The sequence below is a fragment of the Triturus cristatus genome, chromosome 12, assembly GCF_964204655.1.
Source record: "Triturus cristatus chromosome 12, aTriCri1.1, whole genome shotgun sequence".
NCBI classification, from domain to species: domain Eukaryota; kingdom Metazoa; phylum Chordata; class Amphibia; order Caudata; family Salamandridae; genus Triturus; species Triturus cristatus.
The window spans coordinates 73,794,709-73,808,177 of record NC_140595.1 but is presented as its reverse complement, the minus strand read 5'-3'; the positions used below and the strand labels follow the sequence as shown (position 1 = coordinate 73,808,177).

The following is a 13,469-nucleotide window of genomic DNA, read 5'->3' as shown; positions in this document are numbered from 1 at the left end:
ATGAACGCTTTATTCCTAGTTCTGAGGTATAGCTAGCCAGCCGATGTAGTATAAAAATAAACCAGTACACCGATTTAGTACCCTATACACTATGTGTCTTGCAGTTTAGCCATCATACTCTTAAACACCACACTAAACTAGTATGTCTGGAAACGTATGCTAATGTATGCAAACATTTAGCATTAGTTTATGCCCACCTGAAAAAGGTATTTCAAAATTAAGGGCTGGTCACCCACGCTTAATGAATTGCTGAAATTGTGCACTTCCCACTAACAAATAAATTATGAGGCTAGAACACTTGCCTTTCTCATCCTCCGTAGGCGTTTTAGCAGTAGCTTCTTCCTCAGTAGAACTAAAGACAAAAATAGCATGTAAGTAACTAAAGAACAAAAATTGATTTATAATGTAAATACATTATAACGACAATTACTTTAAATAAGTAAAAATATTCACCCACATAGGATTTTCCAAAGGATAATTAATTGCATTACTGCTGAAACTACGGCAAGGAAGAATTTTGGAATAGTGTGACAAGTTAAATGAAGTTGGACTGTTTAAATAAGCTAGAGTACTAACGTGAAGTTAGCATCAAGGAGGGTGGCCAATCGAACGAAACAGCTCATTCGTATCATTAAAGACCGTTAGCGTTGGGTCTAGAACTGAGAAAACGACAAACCTCTTTTTCTGATCACCCTCTTTGGCAGATGATTCTTTTGAAGCAGATTCTTCACTCGCCTCCTCTTCTGTTTTCTCTTCGCTAGCTTTGCTTTCGTCCTTATCCGATGTTTTCGATGTTTCCTCTGTGGAGTCTTCAATAGCTTCACTACTCTGATCCGCTTTCTTATCTAAAACTACTTGATCAGAGTCCTTTTTATCTTCATCTGTCTTTTCACTTGGCTCCCTGCCTTCAACTTCCAAAGAATCGTCGTCCTTTGTCTCAGCAACCTGTGTAGATTTTTTGTCCAATTCTAAAGTACTGTCCGTTGGTTTGTTCTCTGCGCTCTTTTTGTCGGTCTTCACAGCTCCTGCATCCTGTGTAACTGTCTGCTCCTTTTCGGTAGTGTCTTCCTTAAGTGGTTCAGATTTACAAGTTTCCCCCAAAGTGTCGTGCTTTTTCTCATTTTCTACGGATTTAACAGGAATAGAATGGCACAAGGTTTAATTACCAGGGAAATACAGCAATCACAAACTTGGAACTGGCAAGGCTGCCACACTAACTAAAGAACTTAAAGCTACACAGAGATTGGAAAATCTCAGCACACAACATTTATACGCATTCCAACAAAACGGAGTATTAAACTAAGACCAAAGAAGGCTATTCCCTAATGTTCACACCATGTAACTGCTGATCGATCTTCAAGTTCTTCAGAAAGTTGGAGCTGAAAACTTCCATCCACATCTTCTGATGTTCCAGGTGCTTAATTATTTACCAATTCGATAGCTCACTTCCCCATTTCTGTAAATTTGGTTAAGAATGCACGTATCCAATTACAAAATCTTCCAACGGCGACAGTGGGGTTGCTCTGTCCAGGAAACAAGTTATCAGATGATGTTGTTATGACGTGTGTTCTCGGTCTTCCAGAATCCTGGGGTTTTATTCCCTACCCTACTTCAGCTACAAGAAATAAAATTCACAACGGATGTTCTTTAAATATGACCAGATCTGTGGAACTTGAAGGAAAATCCAATCTCCATTTATGTTCTGACGTTTACCATCATAAATAACTTTGGTTCACCAGATGCCTATCAAAATAAAAGTTTACAGATCTGGTGATATTGTTTTCCAATCTCCATGAGCAGTGTTCGATGTGAATAGTCCATTACAGAAAGGATAGAAAAAAAAGAGGCACTTTAATAAGGTGATATGGTGTAGTGGCTAAGAAGGGTTTAAAGACAGCAAAACTTTAGAAGCATATGTATGCAAACAGTACCTGGCTCTTCACTGTCCTCATCAGCATCCTGCAAAAGAAAAAGAGAAACAACGCTCAGTTTAAAGATTGCTAGTATCATCATTCCCTTTTGCTGACAAACTTGTCAATACAAAGGTGATCAACCAACTTGTGTAGCTACACATGTTAAGGACACTGTTCTAGAATGAAGGTGTGCGCCTTGTGATACAATGCTAAGCAGCAGGTCGTGTCTGGGACTGACACCTGGCATAAGAGGCACAAACCCAACTTGGGGAACCAAGGAGCTCTGAGATGAGAGAAGTGCCCAGATGGAGCAGACAACATAAGCAAATCCTAAATGCGGTGTTTGGTAGTGCACAGAGTGGATGCACAGTGGATTTGTTTCGAAATGGCAGGTCCATTCGGTAATCCCTGGTGCACCCTTAGTGGTAGCTCCTTGCACCGTTGATTTGTTTCGGAATTGCAGGTCCATTCGATAATCCCTGTTGCACCCTTAGTAGTAGCTCCTTGCATCAAAGCCGGTCTGGTGTTCCGATTGTCTCCAGTTTGCAAGCTGTGCACCTTGTTGTCATTCAAAGGAATGTAGATAGTTTTTGATAAGCATCAAGATAGGAATCCTTCGCTGTTGGGACTGATGTGATGACTTTAAAGCAATGGGACGAGCCTAAGTAGGTAGGGTGTCTTTAATGGAAGCCAGTGTGGTGAGGGTTCAAATGGGCTCTCCTTCAAAATGGAGAGCAGATACCATGGATCTTTTCATGATGCACTCTGTTTTATCGAACTTCGGTCTGAATAATGTGTGTTATGAGAAATAAATTTTAGTTAGCTGATAACCGGGGAGATGCATAGTTTAATATCCGGTGACCAGACTTGAATATATAGTTGCATTGTCCAATGCTTGTACTTTAGATAGGTGCTTGATCGAAGTACAACTCCAGGCCTTGGAATTAAGGACTTGTGAAGTTAGTGCCGAGTTAAGGCTAAGGGTTCCCAGATGCACGTTGAAGAGGAGGTGGATTCTCCGCGTGGTACTGGTATTCCAGGAAGCTTGAGCAGCCCATCCAGACGGCCTTAGGTTGGTGAACCAATGAGACTCTTAAATCCATGCATATATGTGTTCGACTGCGTTGATGCTCCCATAGTTGTGGAGTACTTCAAGAAAGCAAGGTGTGTCCACAGTTAGGCTTCACAAAAGTGTAGGAACCAATAACATAGGTCGGATGAAGAGGGATAGTCTTGCTGATGGCTCACAGGCCGGAAAGAGGAACTTTCAAGTGGGCAACGAAAATACAATCTAAGTAGATCACCACAACAAAAGATGTTTGGAGATGCCTGTGCAAGTTGCACACCAACAAGATAATGACAAACTCCAGTGCTTCAAATAGTTTAGACAGACTGCATGGAGGTGAGAAACGTCCCAGGAGTAGGTTTTCATAAAATGTGGTGTTGACAGATGGAGCCATGATTTGGTAATATGCCCCCAGTATGGGAACTAGCATTGCTCATTCTAGTGTGGGTGTCGAGAGGTTTCAACAAGATCTTCTGGAAATAGCTTTTGCAGCCCCAGGCAAATTTAGTGGAGGGGGTTCAAAACAAACTATCCTGTTGAAATAGAGACACATGGTGAATTTAGAGTATAGTTTTACAGGAGGCATGGTAAACTTCCAAAACGGTGTAAAGAACGTCTCACACGGAGATTAAATTGCAAGCTCTACCTTACCCCCTTTTTGTTTGTGAACTAGATGAGACTGGAAATCAGGACGAGTATTTTCCAGTGCAAGTGAATTACTAACTAAAACGCTAATTTTACTGAGTATCTTAACTTGCTATTTCACACAAACGTTTCTCCAGAGGGAGACGATTTCGGGAAACAAATGTGTGCTTACCTACTTTAATGTAATGACTGCATGCGAAGGTGCAATATAAAATACAACAGGTTGTGATGTATACTAGTCATCAATTCTTACTCATCTAATACCAGCAGCCATCTGCATGAACTCATACCTATTCGCACTAAGGGCAGAACCCAACATGGTTTAATCTACCACAAAAAATGTTTTGGGAGCAAAATGCTAATACCAATAACCATTGAATTAAACACTAACTGTGGGAATAAACAATTGCAGTTTGAATGTTTGCCTTTTAGAAATCGACGGAAGCCTTCAAAATGGGTGAGGTCGTCAAGCAGGAATAAAATTAAGTTAACTGTTACAAGCCCTAAACTTTTACTAGCCGCAGTTCAGATCACCAAAAACAGCCAGTGTTGCATGGCAAATGTTGCTTACACAACTGCGAGGAAGAAAGAGCAAGTCTGGACAATTAGATGATCGTACATTAAAACATATTTAGAAAAGTTTAAGTACCCAGCTTCATTAACAACTATGCGCTAAAAGAATCAGTTTGGTCCAATATAGAAACATACAATTCTATTTTGAAGTCCGGTGGCCATGAATATTTAGCTGGCATGTGGCATCCATTCATTAAAGCAATCTTCTGAAAAAAACTAGAGGCCCATAGCAGGAATTTTAGCAAGCTGGAAGACCCAATCTACAGTATGGGCTAAGGCATGATCCAAATTTCTGTTAAAGCAAGGTCTAATTGTGCATTATGGACAAGATATATAAATAAGCACGGCCAAAGGCACAAGAGCTCTTTAAAATTGTAGCAGACACATGGCCAGCCTACTTTAACATAAACATAAAACTAAGCGATTTGGCATCGATTTGAGAAATAGAAAACAGTAGCGACAAATATTGAGAGTTTTGCTAGTAAATACCTGCACAGGTTTGAATTAAAACTGGTCTTAAGGACAAAGTGCAGCAACGGTGCACAAACAGGGCTAATTAATAGTTTTAAATCTAACTGGCGTACAGTCCAGGACTTTAGTGAACCACCAAAATTCGGTTCTAGGCCCACCAATGGATCATGTCCCAATTTGGCAAACGCAGCCTTAAGCTCTTAAAGGTGCAAACCAATCTGGCATCCGAGAATGGTCAGCCAGTGTTTAAAGTAATATAGCAAGAAAATACGACTCCCAAACTAAATTATACAGAGCAAATCAGAGGCCGGGTCCAATAGCACCCGACCAGACCCACATCTGGCACGTCAAAAAATTTGAGGGAACCCATAACTGCAAAGATGGGACATGCCGCTTATTCTTGTGCAAAAAAAAAAAAACGTTCTCAATACACTTCTCACAGACAAAATGGGTGGCAATACACGCTTTGTGTTGACAACCAACATGGGACAAGCACATTTGTATTTTAGCTTTCACTCTAGAAGGTTAAAGCCTCCTCCCTTTTATGTTTGATGCTTGAGCATGTGGTTTTTGGCCTTGGGGTTCCGATCTCACCCATCAAGAGGGAGTATGCCTTGCTCTCACTGTGCTTGACTTTACATGTGTAGAGCTGGGCTCTCGGACATTGTGAAGCAACAACTACTTTGGCAGGAGTGCTTAGTGGACCCTTGAGGTTTTCGTTCTTCCCTTTTTTATGTATAAAATGGGACTATACTATATTTATTATACACCAAGGAGCAATAGCCCTTTTATATCAATTGTCTTAAGCACCGTTATGCATTTTTGCAGATATTGACTGTTTAACGTATCTTTATGGTCTAATTATTGAGAATAAAGTTGATTGACAATTTTCCCCATGACTGCACATAAGTAAGGATGTTATGTCACTCTTAAAATTAAATCCTGCTCGTCCTCTAGCTACTACCAAATGGAGCAAAAATGGCTGTGCACACTAAGCGCCAAGATTGTAAATTATCAACAAGTAAAGTGTCAAATGCATCACTGTAGCACAAGTTGAAAAGGAATTTCATAACGTATGATGCCTTTCAAGTATTATTCACTGGAATCATGAAACAGAAGATCAAATTATGCGGCACACGTTACGTATTACTCAATTGTTTTTTTACACGTAAACACCATCTGGGCAAAGTTAGTCTTATTTGTTGCCCTCGGACACCCAAATACAGAAATAAGCAACAAAGTTTCAACAGTCAACCTCTACGAAAAGCCTACCACCGAGCAGCAAAACATGCCGCTGCAGTGTTATTAACTTGTGATCCGGGTGAGCGAGAAACATCGTGTTGAAATATGCACATTATGCAGCAGATGACGGATTATGTGGCAAACTGATTATCGCAATCCCAATGGCAGACAGCACCCCCGTGATCATTAAGAAAGCTTGTGAATTAAGTTACGGTCCACTGGGAAGAAAGACTTCAACTCCCAGGCGCCCTTGCTGCTGCGAGCTATATTTAGCAGATCTAAAGGGTAATTTGACCTGGGAAAAACCACACTGAATGTGCACTTTCTATTATTACTTAGAAAGCGCAATGGCCAAGCTAGAAAACACGTATGGGATAATATAAGGTCTCATCAATTTTCTAAAAGCTTCCACCAGATTAAAAACTGCCCACATTGTAGGCAAATACGGCCATGTCATCCTATGAGACTCCCAAACAGCCCATCCAAGACGAAATGAGCTTCATAGCCGACTGGTCTTGCATCACATGTGTATCCCCATTAAATGATTACTCTTTACCTCGTCTTCCTCGGCTGCCTCTGGATTTTCTTTGTCATCCTTGTTTTCATCACCTGAATCAAGCGCAGCATCATCAATCTCTGCTTCGTCTAAGACGCTAAAATCCATCATGTCAATGTCCTGCATGTTTTCCTGAAAAAGAAAAATAGAATGAAACAAACATTCTCCTCACTTCAGCGCGTTGTGTGAAATCACCAATTGCACGTACCTGCCCATCCTCGTCAAGACCATTATCTTCAATGCCGTCCTCATCTGACTTGCGTCCTAAAAGAGAAAGGAAGGGTCCTATATTAAAACGAACATGGCTTTGTCAATGTGGGTTTAGTACAATTCATGAACTGCCTTGTCAGCGGCAAAGTTTTAAAAAGTTGCTAACCTAAGCGATGAATTGACACAGGAAGGGTATTTTCTACCAGTCTATCATGGATCTGATTTTAGGCTCTGACTTCTAGCGAGCCACAGTTGACTGACTTGCACAAATAACAGCCACTTTACCTTTTCCACTTCGCCTTGGAGTCTTCTTGGCAGCGGTCTCGGGTTCGATCGTAATTTCTTCTGGATCTCCGCCTTCCTCCTCAATTGCCTAGGTAAAGTGAGAAAAACGTAGGAGATGAAGGCGTGCATTGAAATGGCACTTATAGCTATGTCCACGGCGGTCACTTTCACATTCTCCTTGCCGGAGAACACCCTCCACCCACACCTGAACACGAAGTCGGATCACCCCGGACGTCAGTTGGGTTGCACAATTACGACAATCCAAACTCGTGCAAAGCAAATTGACAGATCCAAAAACTCAGAACTGCATAACCACACAAAAGACACGGAAGGCTGCAGGATGCCCAAGACCCAGAAATGCTGGCATGTGATGCAGGATGCACATTAATCTAGGAGGTGCTTGCGATGCACTACGCTGCCCGACGAGGGACCTAGTCTCATTTCTACCACGCTCAATTATTAATGACATCGGGAGCTCTGCAAAAGAGCTCCTCGGGCGCTCGCCGCCCAGCGCCTAACGGAGGTACGGCAGGCGCCAAATAATGGCGGCCATTTCAACGCTCAGGTTGGAGCCGGCGATCGCTAAGAGCGGTCTTTACCCCCACGTGCTTTGACAGCATATGCAGCCCCGATGAGCACCGTTAAGCATAAGTATGTACATAAGGCTGCTCCGGAGATATGGTATACGAGTTACCACGATGAAGACGCGTTATGGCAACCGTCAGTTATTTAATGACACCGCATTTGGTACGACCTTTCAAAGTATCTCCATTGTGGCGTGTATATATACACCCATCCCACAGATCGCACTTCGGAAAAGCAAATGTATTGCATCGGCACACATTGTCCAATACAACCTCAAGGTAGCGTGCCCCTAATGTAGGGGGTTTACGAGCTCTTTCAGGGCGATGCACTCGCCGTTTTGAGACGTTCCGTGTGTGAACCGGAGAGCTCGCTTTGAGAGCCGGGAAATGTAGTACAATATTTAGGGATGATCTGGGTCATACTGGATATCTCAGCGGATATCAGCGACAATAACAAAAGTCATCGGCAAAGTAAAAGTTGAAATAATGAAAGACCGCTTACATTTTAGGAAAACAAACAAACGTGCGCTTCGCTTAAGCACGACACGGAGGCTACGTTCTTTAAGAGGTCAGATCTCTCACCTTTTTAAGCCGCTCCATCAGTGCGCTCTTGTTTCCGCCACTGTCCAGGTTACGCTTCTTCAGCTCCGCCCGGAGATCGATCACACGGAGGTCGCTCAGCTTTCGGCTCTCCCCAGTGTCTGAGGCCGCGCCCGACTCGGCTCCAGAGTCCGCCATGGCGAAAGCGCAGGAAGTAGAGGCCTTCGGAACGTGGGTCTAGTTAACACGTTATAATACCGGATTTCGCTATTCCACAATCCCTGTGCGTGCTCCAAGCCTCCTGTAATGTTCCCTCGGGCTCCGTCCTTGGGGCTGTGCTGTTTCTAGCCTCCGACCGGCGCACCTAGGAGTCAGCACAGTTACGACTCGCGCACAAAATGGCACCTCCAGTCTAAAGGAGCCGACAAAAACGCAGGGCTCAAGACACGCGAGACCTCCAACCCAGATCTCGCGAGAACTGCTGATTCACAGTCTACTGTACAGCTAAAAAAGCTATGCACAGAGGGCTGCCATCTTGTGAGGGCTATGATATTACAGAAATAAAAATAAATATATATTAGCTTTCTTGAAATATATAGAACAATTTTTGAGAAATCCTGGTAAAGTTACTAAAATCATATGTCTTTTAGAGTTGGAGACGTTATTGTTTTTTTATTTAAAATATGCATACCTTCAAAACGCTTTTAAAATGTAATTTATTATTTGTTCCCGTGCAAAAAATGAGCTGGTTCAATGTGAGGTGGCCGAAGCGTATTCCATGCTCTTGTACTCTTAACTCAGCCGCTTGAAGTCTGTTGGACAACATTTTATCTTGTAGCCGCACATTCGCTTCAGTCTGACTCCGTGTTTTTAGGCAACTTGATTTCGCAACACCGGCAAAAGAGAAAAGGCGACGAGGGTGTCGTACTTGGCGGTTTGTGTAGCTCAAGGCTACACAAGTGTTGAGAAGCCACAGTAAATGCTGAAGCTCAAACTACAATACTAGGGTTCGCTGAGTTTATTAGTCCCGAGGCGCTTCCACCACTTTCTCTGCTGTACATACTTATTGTTTAATTTGTTTTTATGAAATGATTTACTATTTTGTAATCCTCTTTTAGTGCGTGTCAAACTCCTTGAGTTCATATTCACTCTGAAGGAAATGCCCTTCGTAGAAAGGGTTGCCATCTTTCCCAGAGAACAGTACCGACATTTTGTTATATTTTTAAATAATGCAAAGAACACTAGTTTATATTGTATTCTGTGGTATTTTTTAACATGGCAATTTTGCCTCCATGTTCTTTTATAATTGTGGACTGCCTGGACAGCTCCAAACGAATTTTGAAGTGAATTTTCTTGATGCTTTTATTGTCTGTTTAACACTGAAGGGTGCAACATACTGGTACCGATCTCATCGTGGAGACTTCAATGGTATCTTTGTGTGATCTTTAAGTTCCAGCAACAGCCATGTGGCTAGTCTCCTGGATGGAGTAACCCATCGGCGAGATCTAAATCAGGCCCACAGTGTGCCCATGGACTCTTGCATCCAGCGACCACTGCACACAGTGTTTAATCAATTATCCACAGCACACACTATGCTCATGGCCTCTTCTTTCCAGTTTCCACAGCACACAGTGTGCCCAAGAACTCTTCTATCCAGCCTCCCCAGTACACCTGGAATCTTTTATCCAGTGTTGAGTGTGCTGCCTCCCTTATTTAGTTCCTGTGGTCCTGAGTTTTCCCATATGGTTCTTTATCGAATGTCCAGTTCATCAAAATCCATTTTCTATGGCTTGCTGTGTTTTATTGGCCTATTTTATCCAGTGTACACTGCACACAGTGTGCCCATGGACTCTTGCATCCATTGTCCGCTGCACACAGTGTGCCCATGGACACTTTTATTGTCCACAGCACACAGTGTGCCCATACACTCTTGCATTCAGCGTCCACTGCACACTGTGCTCCCATGGACTCTTGCATCCAGTGTCCACAGCACACAGTGTGCCAATGGACTCTTGTATCCAGAGTCCACATTGCACAGTGTGCCCATGGACTCTTGCATCCATTGTCCACATAACACAGTGTGCCTATGCATTCTTGCATCCAGTGTTCATAGCGCACAGTGTGCTTATGGACTCTTGAATCTAGTGTCCCCAGCAAACAGTATTGTGAGAGGCTGACCTAGTATATGATGTCCACTAATGTAAGTGGGCACCCTGCACCAGTCCAGACAACCCTCATGGTGATTTAAGAGGTCTTAGACAACCTTAGAAAGCTCTCTAAGTGGTAGCTGTGGAGAGCAGCCTTCAGGCTTAGTATAGAAGGAGTGTAAAGCAGCTTGTTTTACCAGAATGCAATCTTATGTATATAGATTAAGTGAAAAAGAACCACACAAGGTATTTATAAAAATATGTATATATTATATAATACTCTCTAACACATACAAATATCTCCTACCCAGAGATATGCACAATGCACACAGTACTTTGCATAGAAATCAAGTAAATAGCACGAAATACACAGTGGACTCCAAGGGGCGACCAAACCATATACTAAGAAAGTGGTATAAGAACCACAACTCTGGTTCAGACAATGTCGAGAGGAAGTAGAAGTGCCAGAGACCTAAAGAACCTCCGAAGGTGAATGACTAGGAAGCCCATGGAGATCGTGTGCAGTGTGGGAACACGACTGCGTGCTCCCTACAAATCAACGTGTAAGTCGTAGTTAGACTTTTAAAGATTAAGGGCCCTTACAAGTGGACCCTGAAGAAACCCTGCGGAAGACAGAAGGTTGGAGAACCACCCCACCCGGGGATAATAGTGGATACCCTAGTACCCACGTTACCTACACCCAGGGAAGCCGAGTGCATAGGTGTGAAGTGGTGTCGGAAACCGCAGTTGAACCCAATGGAGGACTTCAGGAAAGTGCTGCTGCTGAAGAAGGAGGAAGTGTCCAGTGGAGTCCGAAGGTGGATTCTAGTTGAGAGGTACCTGCAAGCAGAGGGGACTGAGTCTATGTCACTCAGGAGTCACCAGGAGATGTGGAAGACGAATGGCCACCTATGTCAGGAGTTGCAGGAGAGTCACGAGGACCTCGACTCTGCAGCCGTGAGGACCAGGCGATGCTGAGGAAGATCAGGAGCCGTTCACGAGCTGTCCCAAGTCAGATGTCGAGTTCTGAGGGATCGGTGTCTGGCGTTAGCACCAACAAGCCTTGGCAAATGCAACCAACGCAGAAGTCAAAGAAGGTGCAATGTCGGGACCTGCAAGGTCCAAGGGACTCACCACAAGCAGGGGAGTCAGGGCAGGCCCAAGCAATCAGGGGAGCCCAAAAGAAGCAAAGATGACCCTCAACAGGACCCACAGGACAGAGGCACTGAAGTCACAAGAGGACCTCGAGCAGCTCACCAAAAGATACAGGCCACGGTGCAAACGATGCGTTGTGGATGAAGACTTTGGTCACTGAAGGTGCGTGCGGTTGGGGCTACTAGGAGCCAGAAGATCTTGGTGGAAGGAAGCCAACAAGGCTTTGCAACGGCAAGTCGACGCAGTGCACAGGGGTTCGGTTCCTGCTGCTCCCACAAGGGATACTGGCCTCAAACTTGGTGGAAGAGCAGGGCAGGCCTCGAGAGCTGTGGAGAACCACCACCTGTGTTGCAGAACCTTGTGGAGTCCGTAGGAGCTCAGGATCAGCAGACTGATCAGTTTAGTTGCGGTGCCTGCGAATGCAGGGAAGTGACTCCTTTACTTAAAGGTAGATTCCTTCATGTGTCTTGGATGCTCACAGGCCTTGGAAGGTTACTGTACGGTGCACAGGCACAGATGATGCAGCAGACTTAAAGGGGGACGAAGTCGAGCCAGAACGAAGTCCAGCGAAGTCCAGAGTGCCCAGATGGTAGAAATAGAAGTGGTGTCTGAATTGAATCTTGTCCCACGACAAATCTAGGGAACTACACCCAGGTAAGCCCTTAAGTACCTACGGAAAGGATCGGGACGGTTCAGGGAACCCTCCCAGGGAAGGTTCTGGACAGGGGGAGGTTACTCCCATGTCCTTTGTCCAGTTTCACGCCAGAGCGGGAGCCAACGGCTCCCAGGGCTGGTTTCAACTGGACTATGCATGGGGACACCAAATGTGCCCCTCATGCAGACTGAGTGGCGCCAGCAAGTGCACCCACCCGGCCCCAGTACACTAAATCCTGTCTGGGAGGTGGTCACACCTCCCTGTGAGAGGATGCCTATTGTTCTGCCTTCCCCTGCTCAAGCTTGGCTCAGCAGCAGGAGAGCAGAATCATGTCTCTGGTCGGCAACAACCATTTTGTGATGTCCGTGTCTAGAAGACATGTACCGGGAGCACTGAGAGCCTAACGGAGGGCTCTTCCAGTTCTTGGCATCATACCTCCCACACCATGTACAGTGTGGGGGTATGTTTCCAACATGTTTGATACCAAACATTGTAGGAGAGTAGGGTCTGCAATCCTATGATCACCCAGATTTTTTGCTTTTGCTTCATTGGTTTACGACTTTCTCCGGCTGTGGGCCTGCCAATCAGACCCACAGCCTAGCTGTTCTCTCTCGAAATTAACACACATGTACATTAGGTGCATCCACTAATTGGAACTGGGCCGCCTTGTCAGTCCCTGTCTCAGCATACCACAGGTATCCAGGGCATCGGTGTACCCAGGGCCTACCAGGGGCTGAAGCATGTATTATGCCACCCCTGGAATGGCCGCCCAAATCTGACACAACTGGCTGCACGACAGCTGGGGCCACGTGGTGTAATCACCCGTTGCTGTAGGTGTAGTATTCCTACACCTAAACCCTAAAATGGACACATGGATTCCTATCAGTCACTCCTATAGCAGGCCTTATCAATCCTGAAGGCAGAGTGCCGGGAATCATGTGGGACGGTGCTCTGGCGCGAGCTGAGCCCGTCGACGGCTTGCGGAACCAAGTCCTAATAGCCGTTCCATGGTGACGCGGGCCAACTACTTTTAATGCATTATAATCCTTGCGGTTATTTGCTAACTTTGGCATCACATCACCTACACATGTCGAGTAAGGTGTCATACGAATGGGAATACGAACCCCTCGCCAGTCCTGGCGACGGGGTTAGCATTCCCCCCTTTTAGAGGGACACGACATGGAAGTAACCTTGAACCCCGGTTAAAGTTGACTCAAGCCTCAGCATCACAAAATGGATGCTGCCACCAGACACAAGTCTGACCTCCTGCTGCTGGGGGACCTTCCAGCAAGGGGAGCTTGGACAAAGGGTTTCCTGTCGAGGGCGGTGTTAGCACCATCCCAGACGGGGTTTGTGTATCCCAGGTAGGCAGGGCTGAAAGGAAGGTGATTGCAAGTGGCACCCCGGTGCTCACTGTGCATAGCCCG

General features: G+C 44.8%; 1 protein-coding gene across 2 annotated transcripts in view; it reads right to left on the bottom strand.

Annotated features, from left to right (window-relative positions):
* LOC146772572 (scaffold attachment factor B2-like) overlaps window positions 1–8,499 on the bottom strand; it is a 52,513-nt gene extending 44,014 nt beyond the window's left edge. For both annotated transcript variants that reach the window (XM_085638581.1, XM_085638582.1), the window contains exons 1-7: window positions 8,128–8,499; window positions 6,962–7,049; window positions 6,675–6,730; window positions 6,467–6,598; window positions 1,932–1,959; window positions 677–1,124; window positions 303–352 (exon numbers count right to left, since the gene is read on the bottom strand). In XM_085638581.1, coding sequence (XP_085494707.1) covers window positions 303–352; window positions 677–1,124; window positions 1,932–1,959; window positions 6,467–6,598; window positions 6,675–6,730; window positions 6,962–7,049; window positions 8,128–8,283 — 958 coding nt within the window. In that variant the 5' untranslated portion in view covers window positions 8,284–8,499. The remainder of the gene's footprint in view (window positions 1–302; window positions 353–676; window positions 1,125–1,931; window positions 1,960–6,466; window positions 6,599–6,674; window positions 6,731–6,961; window positions 7,050–8,127) is intronic.
* Between the last annotated feature and the right edge of the window lie 4,970 nt (window positions 8,500–13,469).